Source organism: Corapipo altera, unplaced genomic scaffold (genome assembly GCF_003945725.1).
Source record: "Corapipo altera isolate COAL_440 unplaced genomic scaffold, ASM394572v1 23, whole genome shotgun sequence".
Classification (NCBI taxonomy): domain Eukaryota; kingdom Metazoa; phylum Chordata; class Aves; order Passeriformes; family Pipridae; genus Corapipo; species Corapipo altera.
This window is the reverse complement of record NW_020884878.1, coordinates 19802376-19814885: the sequence shown is the minus strand read 5'-3', so window position 1 is coordinate 19814885 and position 12510 is coordinate 19802376. Positions and strand designations below refer to the sequence as shown.

The following is a 12510-nucleotide window of genomic DNA, read 5'->3' as shown; positions in this document are numbered from 1 at the left end:
GCCGATTTTCGATATAGGTGTTTTCTCATTACACTCCCCCCCCCCTTTCCTTTGAAATGCCCCCCTCCCACCCTCCCGTTCCCTTTCTTCTGAGCCCCTCTCTCTAATTCTAGATGAGTATTACTTTGCTCTTTTCGTTGGCCAAGCACAATTGTGTTATTGGAGATAATGAATTCAATCCCCATCAAAGAGTATTAGGAGCGCCTTGGCCCTGTAGTGCCTTTTTTCAAACAGGGAATGAAAGGCAGAGAGAAAATTCTCTGGGTAGTCTCTGCGCTGGCAGCTTTTGAAGTGAAAGGAGGCGGGCATTGTTGTTCACATTTTTGTCCATACGGCTGAAGAAAGACCGGCGGCTTTTGATGAGAAGATGAGAACCGCCTCGTAAGTTGAGCAACAAGTTAGATGGCGAAGTCTTCCCGCTGCCTAGTGCCTGTGGATAACATATGTCCTGCATTAATGGAGGCTCAAGGGAACAATTGCCCGGGGGGGTGGGTGGTAGGGAGAGCTCTGCTCGGCACTGGACAGTGACTCTGTTTTTTCCCCCGTCCTCTTGACAGCGATACTCAGACGGGAGTATTTTTAATGGAGACCCAAGGAGATGCTCCCTGGCTCTTGGTTTGCTCTTGTGTCCACGGGACCAAGCGACGGGCACCGGCCCAGGGCTCTCCCGAGTGGGGACAGGAGGACCCTGGTGGGCGAGTGGCAATGTGAGGGGTCACCTCCTCTCGCCGTTTTGTTCTGCCAGGGCTCCTGCTGGCCAGGGCATGATGTTAGGTCTGCTGCTGTGTGTTTGGAGGAGAGGGCATCCCCTCTTTCTAAACAGGAGTCTTTTTCTATTATTAGGTTGAGGGAGTTCCCGACTAAATGTGGGGTCGGGACTTTTATAGCGGTTCTTTTTTCGTTTGCTTGGTTTTTGTTCTCTTTCTATTTCATATAAGTTAATGACATACCCGAAGTTTTGAATTACTTCCTTAGATAAAGCAACCAGGCAAGGAAAAACAAGAAGAGGAAAAACGTCTGTTGTTCACATCAGATAACCTTTCTAGAACTAGAAAACTTCTTACATACATTTGAATAAGTTCAGACATGCTCTTATTCCAATCTCCTGCCCCGGAGTTCAAAGATTCCCCGCCCCCCGGGCTTTATTATGCTAAAGAGGTCATTACTGAGAGTCACTATGGAGAGATCCCAGTTTGCAGAATGAGGCCCACCTCCTAGTTACCAGCATGTTTACATTTTCTGTCTGTCATAAGCGGAGGAAATGTATGTTAGCAACCCGCCGAGCAGGCTGGGGGAATAGAAGGAATAAAGGGGGAAACACATTTCGGCTACTGCGCAGTAGATGGCAAATGTAGATGATTCATTAGGGAGCGCTTAGGGGTATCGGGTACAAAGGGGGTGTTTGCTGTAGACGTGGTTGCTGCGAGAGGGCCAGATCCCGCTCGCGGGGCGGGTGGCCCTGCGCCTCGGCGCCCGGGCTGGCTCGGAGCGAAGTGAGAATCCACTGCGGGTCGGCAGGGCCCAGGGAGCGCGCCTGCACCTCCGTGCCCTGATAGCCTGACGGGGGATGGAATCACGTAGGTCCCACTCTCAGAGGCGTGTGACAGCTCCCGGACCTCCCCCGAAACGAGTGCCAGCCCCGTGGGCACCAGGCACCTACGCCTAACTGCTCGTGGCCAAGGGGCGATCAGTCCGTGAAGGGGATGACCTCGCTCCAGATGATGGCGGTGGCTTTTCCCCCGGACGACGGCGGACTTGGCACTCTTTCACTGCCAAGCGGTGTGTGAATGGACCGATTTCGGAAGCAGAAATGCAGCCACCTGGGGACCACCGCCCTCCGCACCTTCCCCCCGCACCCCCCCCCCCCATTCCCTCCGGGGACCCAGTGAAGGCAAAGGACGGGGGTCCTAAACCCAGAGCTGGGTTGGACCACAGGAGAGTAACGCCGTCCGCTGGAGAAGGCTCGGGCTACCAGGGCAGGGTTGGACACCCAGACGGGCAGGGAGGGCAGCTGCAGCCGCACCCCGCACCCGCGGGGGCCCGGACCCGCCCGCTTTCGTGTCGCCTCCGCGCCGCTTCAGAGTTTCTCCCGCTGCAGGGGGACCTCCGGGGCGCGGGCAGGCCAACGGGGACACGACAGTGCTCAAGTTCAGAGCATGTTCCGCCTGCTGGTTGGGATAATAGTAATAGTAGTAGTAATAATAATAATAATAATAATAATAATAATAATAATAATAATAATAATCTGCCTGGCGGTAGTTTACCCTTGGGAATAACGAACAGGTGTATGAACATTTCATGAGAAAAATTAGATTACCAACAGTACAACAGTAATACCAAAACAAGGACGAACTTCCCCTATAGTAAACCGGCTGGGCAAAACCCACTCAAGCAATGCTCCCACAGCAGAGGCGCCATTCTGGGAAATGATCCTTTCGATTAATTCAACTAAATGTAGGAGTTTTGGGATGGGGGAAAGAGAGGAGATTGCAATTTTTTCCCCTCGTAGAGGCAAATGGATTCTGCAATGAGCCTACATATCCTTTAAATCCTAATTACTTGAGACAAAGGTGAGCGCCGGCAGTTTGATCTGTCCAAAGTTCAAAGATCTGAAATCTCAATGAGTTTCTGTTTGAGGTGAAGGGGAGAAACAAACACCGTGGCACGGCTTGGGCCAGAAATTTGTGCGGTTTGCAAGTGAAATGCGAGGTTATTTACACTAATCTATCCTTAACTGCTACTTTGTCACCATGGGCAGAATAATTATTAGAAAATAACCAGAGAGAACAAAGGCAGGTTTTCTTCTTATCGACTCCCGTTTTCCACTCTTCTCTTCCCCTAGTTATTTTCACTGGTTAAAAAAGACCTTTCGACACTGCAATGCACAGAAAATGTGCAAATTAATTTTTTTTTAATTATTACTCTGTCTTTGCTAGTAGCTCAGAAGACTGGGTTCGCAATAAGAGAAAAAAAGAGCCATTTTGTAGTACCTCCCTTGACATGTAAATAATCAAACTAATTGCATTTTGATTTTAGCTATTAACCATTCTCCTACATTTCCTAAACACTATTGCAGCGTGGGAGTTTTGCAAGGACTTACGTGTACATTCCGTACTCCGGTCACTCTGTGAACTATTGTGGTGTGATTTTCGCCTGGTCATTGTGTATTATGTATATTTTCACTTGTCTCCCCTGGAAACAAATACATATTAATTACATCTATGTTAATATATACAATACATGCATCTATAAACCTCCCGAGAGAACTTTATATCTCGTTTTTATATGAGGATAATTTGCTTATTCGCGAACTAAATGTACCACGAAAATGCACACGAAAATTATTTATTTATTTACTTATGAAGTCTCTGTTTTAAAAATATTCTTTTCAGAGTGATTAAACACATACGTTCATACATAGATGCCTAGATTCCGTTTTATCATAACAGAAAAGAAACGATACAAGGTGTATCGTTATCGCAATAAGCGTTTTATCTACAATATCGCTATAAAATTAAAATCGAGTCAATTACTCTTCTAATGGCTAGTTGACGTTACAGCAAAGGAATTAATTTATTTCGGTTTTATACTGATGAACCAATTTCAATACCTACTCAACACATTTCAAAACAATTTTTGAAGCTATGCCAATGTCTGAATAGTTTTCTCGCGCCGTTTTTTTACGATTTACTTATATTTTATCGGCACTTATACGCTTCAAATGAAAAATTGTTCTGCAATTTATTTCCTCATCTTTCAGTCCCGAAAATTTCAAATTAATTCTGTCCAAATAAAATACATCCTCCGACTATTTGCCGATGTAGACGATGTAGATGTGCAGTGCTGTTCAGTTGCACTCAGAAAACAACCCAGGAATTATTTGTGATTTTATTTCTCCCCCTTGACTTGGACGGCTGAAGTTGCTTTTATTCCATCGACCCTTCCCTTCTGCGAAGGGGAGGTGCTGCTCGCAGGTGTTCCGACGAGTTGCCACGGGCGAGGGCCCCGTCCTGCCCCTCTTGCCGGAGGACACAAGACTGGCGGACCCCGCAGCAGAGGAGGCTCCGCTGCACCGGGGAACCCATCGCGTCCCCTCGGTCCTGGCTGCCGGGGCTGCCCCTGCCCAGCCCCGCGGAGTCGCGGCGGCACCCGCCTTGTAACCTCGAGGGCCCCTACCCGGCCGGCGCGCCCAATATCCCCCCCTCACCCCGGGCTGGGGGTCTCCTCACCGCCCAAACTCCATGTAAATCTTTACAGGGATCTTCCGCCGCCCTGATTTACTCCCCGCGTGTATTTAACGACGCTAAATGAGCCGTTTTCTCTCTCTCGCATATGTCCGGTCGGAGATAATTGCCGAATAGGAAAAGGCGAAGTTCTCCTATAAATTGTGGTGGTGGCCGGAGCCTGGAACCTGCAGCCTGGCGGGCCCCTGCTTTGCCTCTGTCCCGGACGCGGGGCAGAGATACTACCTCCGACACGGGCAGAAGCCCTGCACCCATCAGCTTCTTCCCTCCTCGGACGGGGCGAGCGGTCCGGCTGAAGGGAGATGCTCGTAAGCTCTTCTACACATTGCGGGGCGGGGAGATGCACCCTCTTCCTCTGTAGCCCACTTTTAGTTTATTTTTGCACTGTGGCTGGGGGTTTCTTGAGCACATGATTAAAGCAACACCAGGGCAGCTAGGAGCAGGACGGAAAACAGGGCACTCTTCTCCCCACTGCTGATTTCCGAGTCTTAAACTGATCGCAGAAATCTGCGTGCTTTGCGCCAGGGACCCGCGTTTTTAACATGAGCCCTGTCTTGTCAGTGGCTCATTGCCCACCGCAGACACCGTTTGCCTACGAGAAAAAAGGGGAGGAATACAATCTTGATGGCAAGTGGAGAAAGGGCACACGCTGCATCCGTGACAGGCTCCTCTCCTTATCTACGAGAGGTTTGGAACTGCGTCGGTTCGCTTAAATGCTTTTATTAACAACGCCCCGAATATTTCCATTACACACGGTCTGTGCTCCTCAGCTGATATGTGAAACTTGCTGCCTTATCGCTGTCGGTCGATTGATATTTTCCGTGTACAAGCCCAAGGCATTAAATCAATGTCTCCACTCTGCAAAGGCGTATTCTCTATAGACTACTCCGTGGGAGACAAGTGAAGTCCTGCTGAAAGCGGGCTTCACCCTGTCTCGATTCTCACGAAGCTCCTTTTGGCAGAAGAAGCGGGACTTCAAATAGGATCCGCCTGCCCAGACTTGGTGTCGAGCAGCCCCGAGCTGCCCCTGGCTGCGAGGAATCTGTTGGTGTTTGCCAATTCGGAACATTCAGAGGCGAAGGGGCCACACCGCCTGGTCATGGGGTAGCCGACCGAACCCGGTGTCGCGGGCACAACCCCCGCCCGCTGCAGGGCCCGCATGCGGCAACCGGGTGGGATCTGCGGTAAATGCCCTCCCGACCAAGCGCACCCGCACAGTACAGCGCGGGAGACAGCTCCGTGCTGCCGTGGGCGCCTTGCGTGCATGTCCTCTGAGGATCACCGCTGATCTGGCCACCCTTGCAAAGCCGAGAGGCTCTCACAACACTTTTTTTTCTCTCGTTTTTCTCTGGATAGTAGTGCTGGAGGAATGTTGTGAGATATCTGGGACGCTGGTTTGCCTTTCTAAATCGACACTCAGATTTGGTTTGTCGCCGCTGTCCCTAAGCTGTCAGGGGGCAATTATGTGATAATTACGAGAATTACAGCTATTTTATCTGGCGTCCGTGCACGAACGGGGCTCGGCACAGGAAAATCAGTTCACGTTTAAAGTCCCCTCTCCGACAAAGCCTCTTGCTGCGGATCAGAGCTCGGCAGCGCGGCTGCTGGTATAGTTCCGAGGGGTCGTTTCCACTGAGGACTAGAAAGCAGGAGCTGGGCCTTTCTAGCGGCCCGGGGCGACATGGAGCCACTCTAGGGATGCTCCCGGTGGGCGTCGTCCCGTCGGGTGGGGAAACACAGGGTCTGGCTGCCGCCGCCCCGGCCGCAAAAAACCCAGGAGGTTACATCTCCGCGAGCGGGTTTTTTCTGCCCTTCCTCAACCTACCCCAGCATCGTGAATTAGGAGAAAAAAAAATAATAAAAAAAAAGGGACACCACTACACTCACAGCCTCACAGGCCTGTGGCATCGCAGCACGTCCCCTGCCTTCCCTCTGCACAGACCTGGCCGTACAAATCCTTCCTCTTCACATCCACACTTTAGAACTACGTTTTGATTTTCTTGCACAAGGCTCCGTTCCCCGTAACCCGCCCCAGAAATTTTGAAAGAAGATAGCAGAAGTATTTAATTGATAACATTTGATTTATTTGAAGTCCTTAACTGCAAGTGATCAAAAACATACTTCACGCGTTAAATTCTCAGTTATCGTTTTAAATCAAAATATTTTTTCAATTACAATCACATTTATAAAATTAACAAAATTTCTTAAATTGACGTGTAATTCTCTTTTTTTTTACTGTCATTTAAAGCAATTTCCAGCTGTAAAGAAAGAAAACAATATAAACCATGCAATAAATTAAGAACATTGAGACAGCGAACAGGAATAATAATAAAACCCGTCTGGCTATGCTAACACCGTGTAAAACTGTGGAAAGTGCAATAACACTGGATGAAACAAGCTAATGATGGCGATAATTAAACGGCCACAAAAAAGAATTATTAAACAAGTTGGAAAAAGAAGGAGAGACAGAGCTGTCCTCTTTTCCTTGCATCGGTGTAATAGTCACCGTTTCCTGGGGAAGGGGGAAAATAACCTGGTTATACATACACAGTTCTAGCTGGTACACAATGAAGACACTTAAATTAAATAAGTATGTCATCCACATGTTGATGAGAGATCCTGATGAACGAGAATCTTCAGTAACAGATGGGAAAGAAAAAAAATCCAACTGGCTGTGACCTCTTGTAACTTTGTATTATATTCCAATACAGGTAACACTTGGTTAAAAATAAGGGCCGCATCCTGCACTCCAAAGCTCCAGTTGGTCCCCTCGGGAGTGCAGGATCTGGCCCGCAGCATCTGGGTGTATGCGGGTTGTACTAGCCGAAGGTTTATTTTGCAAGTATCAAAAGGGTGATCCAAGAAAGTAAATAGTCCTCTTGTTGCTTAGAGATTCTCTTAGTGTTTTGCTACTTCACAGCAGTATTGTCCTTCAAAGCCTTTTTAATTAAAAAAAAAAGTCTACTCGCTTCTTCATCTCCGTATTGTTAAAGTATTGCCACATACCTGTAAACTTACATGAGATTATAGAGCACATAAGGGAGAGCGACGAGGGGGTAGAAAGCACAAACAAGTAGTTTACAAGCTGAACATTTTTTTTCTTCTTTTTAATAACACCCTGCATAGTCTAGGAGTGGGGAGGTGGTGTCTCTGGGGAAAGGGGCTGGGCAGCAGGGGCCGGAGGGGGTATGTACAAGCGGGACACGGGCGGCTTTGCAAGAGGTCGTGGTGGATCATAACAACACATAATGCGTTGCGAGACAATTAAAAAGTAACAGTCCTTTGCACGCAACGTGCTGAAACACCTTGGTTTGTCTCAGGGAAAGTGGGGAGAGAAGCCAGGATGGGGAGAGGGATCTCGCCTCCAGCGGCAGCAGGGGGTACAGAGCTAGGAGGTGTTTAGCACGGGTCTGGAATACACACCTTGGTAGTAGGAGGGCTCTAGGGCCGAGGGCTCGATGCTGCTCCGGCTTGCCATGGAGGCACTGCCCAGGGGCAGCCCGCTGGGGATGCTGGCCCCATAGGAGGAATATTGCAGTGCCTGCTCATACGCTTTGAAGTCCAGCTTGTGCTGCTGCTCCGAGGAGGACATTAGGTTGTTGATGGAAAAGGGGTGGTTGAAGGAATAGTGGGGATCACCCTTGAGGTGGAGCTGGGGTTCGTGTGCTAAGGAGTGAGGGGGGTGCGGGACAGAGGCCAAGGTGGGGACGGAGCTGATGGTGGAAGAGGCGGCTGAGGCTGAGGTCTTTAGCTCTGCACTTGATCCACTGTGGTCCATAGACTGGGGGCTGGTGGACGGGTTGGAGCTGGAGAGGGAGGTGGTCGTGTCCAGCTGCGCAGGTTTGTTGTGGCCTCTGTGCAGGGGGGAGTTGGAGCTTGAGCTGGAGGCCCCAGCCTGATCTTTCCTGCCCTCCTGAGGGGCTTTGCTGTTTGCCGGCTTCTCACACTTGAAGCGCTTTTGCCGGCGGAGGTAACAACCGTTTTCAAACATATTGCCGGAGTCAGGATGCAGGGTCCAGTAGGAGCCCTTGCCAGGCTTGTCAGGGGAGCGGGCCACCTTGACAAAACAGTCATTGAAAGAGAGCGAGTGGCGGATACTGTTCTGCCAGCGCTGCTGGTTTTGCCGGTAGTAGGGGAAAAGGTCCATGATCCACTGGTAGATCTCACTCAGCGTCAGCATCTTGCTGGGTGCTTGTTGGATGGCCATGGTGATGAGGGATATGTAGGAGTAGGGTGGCTTGGCATGGGGGTAGCTCCGCTTGAAGGTCTTAGCATCCCGTGTCCTGCCAAGGTTGGACTGGGTGTAGGCCATGGGGCTCATGCAGGGGTTCATGCCACCATAGGGGCTCAGCCCATTCATGGGGGCCGGCTGTGCAGACATGGCGTTAATACCACTGGGGCTCAGCGCCGTGCCCATGGCAGCCACACTGGCCGGCATGCCGTTCACCGGCCCCGTTGAGCCCGCCGGCATGCCGGCCACGGCGCCGGGACTCAGCCCAGCCCCCAGCCCCGTGTTGGCGTAGGACATGTTGAAGGAGCTGGAGGTCATGTTGCCGCTCGTCGTCATGGTGTTCATGGTCATGTAGGTGTTCATGGTGTTCATGGAGCCCAGCCCCGAGTTCATGTTGCTCACGGGCACCGAGGAATAGGCCTAGGGCAGCGAGACAAAGAGAGGGAGTTAGGGGGGAGAGAGGTGTGGCAGGACTCCACCGGAGCCGTATCCACCCGCCTGGCCCAGCCAGCCGAGCAAATGTCCTGCCGCGGAAACGCGGGCCGCTCCCCCGACACCGGGGAAAGCGCTTCCCCAAAGCCTCATGGAAAGGCCGCAGTCGCCTTGAAAAGGTCTAAGTCATATTGATACATATTTACAAATAGACACGGAGCGGGGGTGCTCGGTCCGGACGCGCTCCTTGTTTACCGGCGTGTCGCGGCTTGCGCGGGTTGCACCAGGATCAGCAAGGTACACGGACCGATGGTCTTCCCGGAACCGCTCCGCATCCTCGCGGAGGCGGGCTGCGGGCTCAGTCTGCCCCGGGAGGAGGTGTTCTCCCGGAGCATTCTTGCATTTTGTTGTTTTTGCGTCCTGTCTCGCTAGCTAAATACTTAAAATCGTCAGAGTATTGAAATTGACGGGTGTACACTGTCTGCGCCAAGGAGAAACACTGCTCGCGTTTTCTGAAAAAAATCTCACGCGTCTCTCCCTTCCTGCACTGATTTAAATTCATAGTCTAAGAAATATACACGATGCAATCATATCTTGTCGCAAAACAATAATAGAAAATTCCACCAAAATCAATCAGCTTGTGCTGGTGCGTTTTATCTCTGCGAAGCTTCTACCTTGTCTGCATTTTCTATCAAAACAGTATTTAAATTAAAGTTAAAAAAACCCGAAACAAACAAACAAATATACACACAAACTTTCCCAAAGTACAAAAAGCCTAAACTTTCCCTGCTGAGATTTGCTACAATTCCACGGCGTGGAAAAACTGTATCACCCTATTACATAAAACAACTCTTAAAAAAGGTAGAACCGGAGAGCCTGAAATTGTACTGTCCAGTGCGGCATCCGATTTAACAGGAGAGAGAAAGACGCTCCCAGTTTACCTCGAACTACAGCTAATATGACTGAGAAAATTAGGTTTAAGCGACGATTAAATGTATAAAATTAATTTCTGATCCCCCCAAATTTCACGAGCTTATAAAAGCGCTTTTAATTTAGAGGATCACATTAATTATTTGAGATGGCAGAACGCGGCTAGGTTTTTCACCCTGCATCCATGCAGTGATTCCAATTAAATAGCAAGGAAGGAGAAAAGATTAAAATTGAAAAAAATAGCAAAAGCGAAGGTCGCCTAACTTTATGTTTGTGGACAATGAGTATGGCGAGGATAAATGAGTCTGGAAACGGCTCATAATTAGGATGATCCTTATCTGCCCTTAGCCGACTTTCCTCTATTAAAGAAGATGCCAGCTGGGTGACACGTATCTGCCTGTGTCCGCGTGGCCCTATGGGCGCGTGTGCCAGCTCCGGGTGCGGGACAAGACGTGGGGATTGTGGAGCCGTGTGTCCGGGTATGCTGATGCAATGCCCGGGTGCGCACACCCAGGTGCCTGCCTTGCTGCTGCACTTCCTCAAAACAGCTCCTTCCCGGGCGGGAATCCGTGGTGCTGCTGGCCGTGCTGCCGGGCGCTGGCTTCTCCCGGGACCCCCGTTGCAGAGCCGCGACAACACAGTGCGGACCTCGGGCCCCGCAGGGCCGAGGCGTGCCGGGCGGGAGGCTCCAGGCACTGCCGTGGCCCTCTCCTCCACCGCAGTTGTGGGCGCTTGGGCTGTTTCTCCTCCTCCTTGTGCACGGCGCTGCCAAACAGGCGCGAGGGCGGAAGCGCCTCGGGGGTGCCGCGGGCCGGGCCGGGTCCTTGTGCGGGGTGGTGAGTTAGGGTGCGGGCCCCCGGGTCCGGGTGCGGGCCCCCTCCCGGTCCGGCTCCCGGTCCGGCTCCCGGCAGCGCCGCCAGCCGGCCCGCCACAGCAGCGCGCGCCGCAGCAACCCGTCCGCAAAGTACGGACAAACGGCTGTTTTTCCCCCTCCTTTCCTTTCCCCTGGCTTTAACAGGTGAGGGCCCTGCGGCGGCGAGAAGTGAGGCCGGCGGCCCCGCCGAGGAGCTCGGGGAAGGCGTTGCCCCCTCCCGGGACGCGCTGGCCACCGTCTCCCTTGCCCCCTGCCATCTGCCGGGAAGGAGTCGGGGGCCGGCGGCGCGGCGAGTCCTCTGCCCCAAGACAAGAGTTTACCGGGCGCTTTTGTGCGCGCCGCGAGCCGAGATTACGCCTTTTAGATGAGATCAAGGGCTGTCCCCTGCCCCCCGGCCCTCCCAGAGGGCTCGCAGCCACCCCGAGTCTCCTCCAGACGCCTCTAGGGCTCCTGGAAGCAATGTTTTCCTTAGGGAAGCCTGGCCAGTTTCGGCGCCGGAGGGAGGGGGAAGCACGTTTGCGCTGGCAGGATCTGGACTGCAAACCGATTCCTCCGATTGCTGCCCCCCAGACCTCTAGCCCCCCCCCTCCAGGCCCCCCTTCCCCCTGCAGAGGGGCAGCTGCGAAGCCAGACTGCGGGATTTACTCACCTCCTGAGTGTCGGCGTAGTAGCTGTTCCAGTCGCTGGTTTCATGCCCTTCCATTTTCACAGTCCCTAACATTATGGAGCCAACCTGCCCGGTGTAACCATCCAGCCCTCTTGCAAGCGAACGACGGGCAGCAGGAAAAGAGCCCGACAGCCCAACCTAGCAGGAAGCCAGCTCTCAGGAGGGGCGGGGGGTGCTGAATTCTCCTCTATAATCAGCCAAAAAGGAGGCAGGGAGCGGTGTGGGGCGAGACAGTTGAGAAAGTGAGGAAGTGCCGGCTGGGATGTGAGTGGAGTTGAGCTGATGTGGATCTTACGTCGCAAAAGTACCCACCTCCTCCTCCTCCTCTCCCCATTTGTCCGCCGCACAAAGGCGTTCGCACCTACAAAGCCGGAGATGCACCTGCAAACAAGGCAGTCCCCCTCGCCTGCAACTCCCCCCGGGGCGGCACTTTATTTGCAAAGCGGCGTAATTGGTTTAAGCTTGTGGGGAAAGAAGGAGAGATAGAGGTGGGAGAGGGGGAGAGGGGGGAGGGGGCGCGGGACGGGACGGGGGACAGACGGACACGACCACTCTTTCAGGTGAACAGAACAAATGCTAGGAGGGATCGGAGGAAATAAAACGAAGTAGATAAGGGAAGGGCAGCCCCCTATATTTGAAGAGAACGCAAAAGGCCATCCAGCCTTAAAGCCCTGAGATTAGGGGCAATATTTACTAAAGTCCGGTAGATGCTCCTTTATGTTCGGGATGTGCTCCAAAGTCCCGAGTCTTGCAGTCCACAGACTCTCCCCCGCTCCCACCCCTCACATCAAAGTTGGTTACCGCACCGGTATCCCCAGGCCCTATCGCGGCACCTCACGTTCCCATCGCCCTAGGGGCTCTTCCCCAAAGCCCTCCGACACCCCCATCCCCCGCGACCCGGTCTGAACTAGTTCTTCAATCGGGGTGCTGTCCTATGTAGATGGTGATAATGATATTGCTTTTCTGGTGCCTTAGGTTTAGAAACCATGTGAGTCACCGTGATGAGACATAATACTACAGGCACCCAATAAATACGGACAGAGGCTTGAATGCGGATCCACTGATATTAACCTCCACTTGGCAAACATCAGGTGAGTCACTAGAACCATTTTATATCTTTACTGTGGAAAGC

The 12510-nt window shown here is 52.1% G+C and overlaps 1 protein-coding gene across 2 annotated transcripts; it reads right to left on the bottom strand.

Moving 5' to 3' along the window:
- Positions 1 to 6306: 6306 nt before the first annotated feature.
- FOXA1 (forkhead box A1) lies at positions 6307 to 11785 on the bottom strand. 2 transcript variants are annotated; one of them, XM_027638165.1, is made up of 2 exons: positions 11691 to 11785; positions 6307 to 8895 (listed from the first exon to the last, which is right to left on the bottom strand). In XM_027638165.1, exon 2 carries the CDS (start codon positions 8866 to 8868, stop codon positions 7633 to 7635), a length of 1236 nt encoding a protein of 411 aa, XP_027493966.1. In that variant the 5' UTR covers positions 8869 to 8895; positions 11691 to 11785; the 3' UTR covers positions 6307 to 7632. The 2 variants fall into 2 exon arrangements, with proteins under 2 accessions (XP_027493966.1, XP_027493965.1); XM_027638164.1 differs by having other exon boundaries at positions 11361 to 11758.
- Between the last annotated feature and the right edge of the window lie 725 nt (positions 11786 to 12510).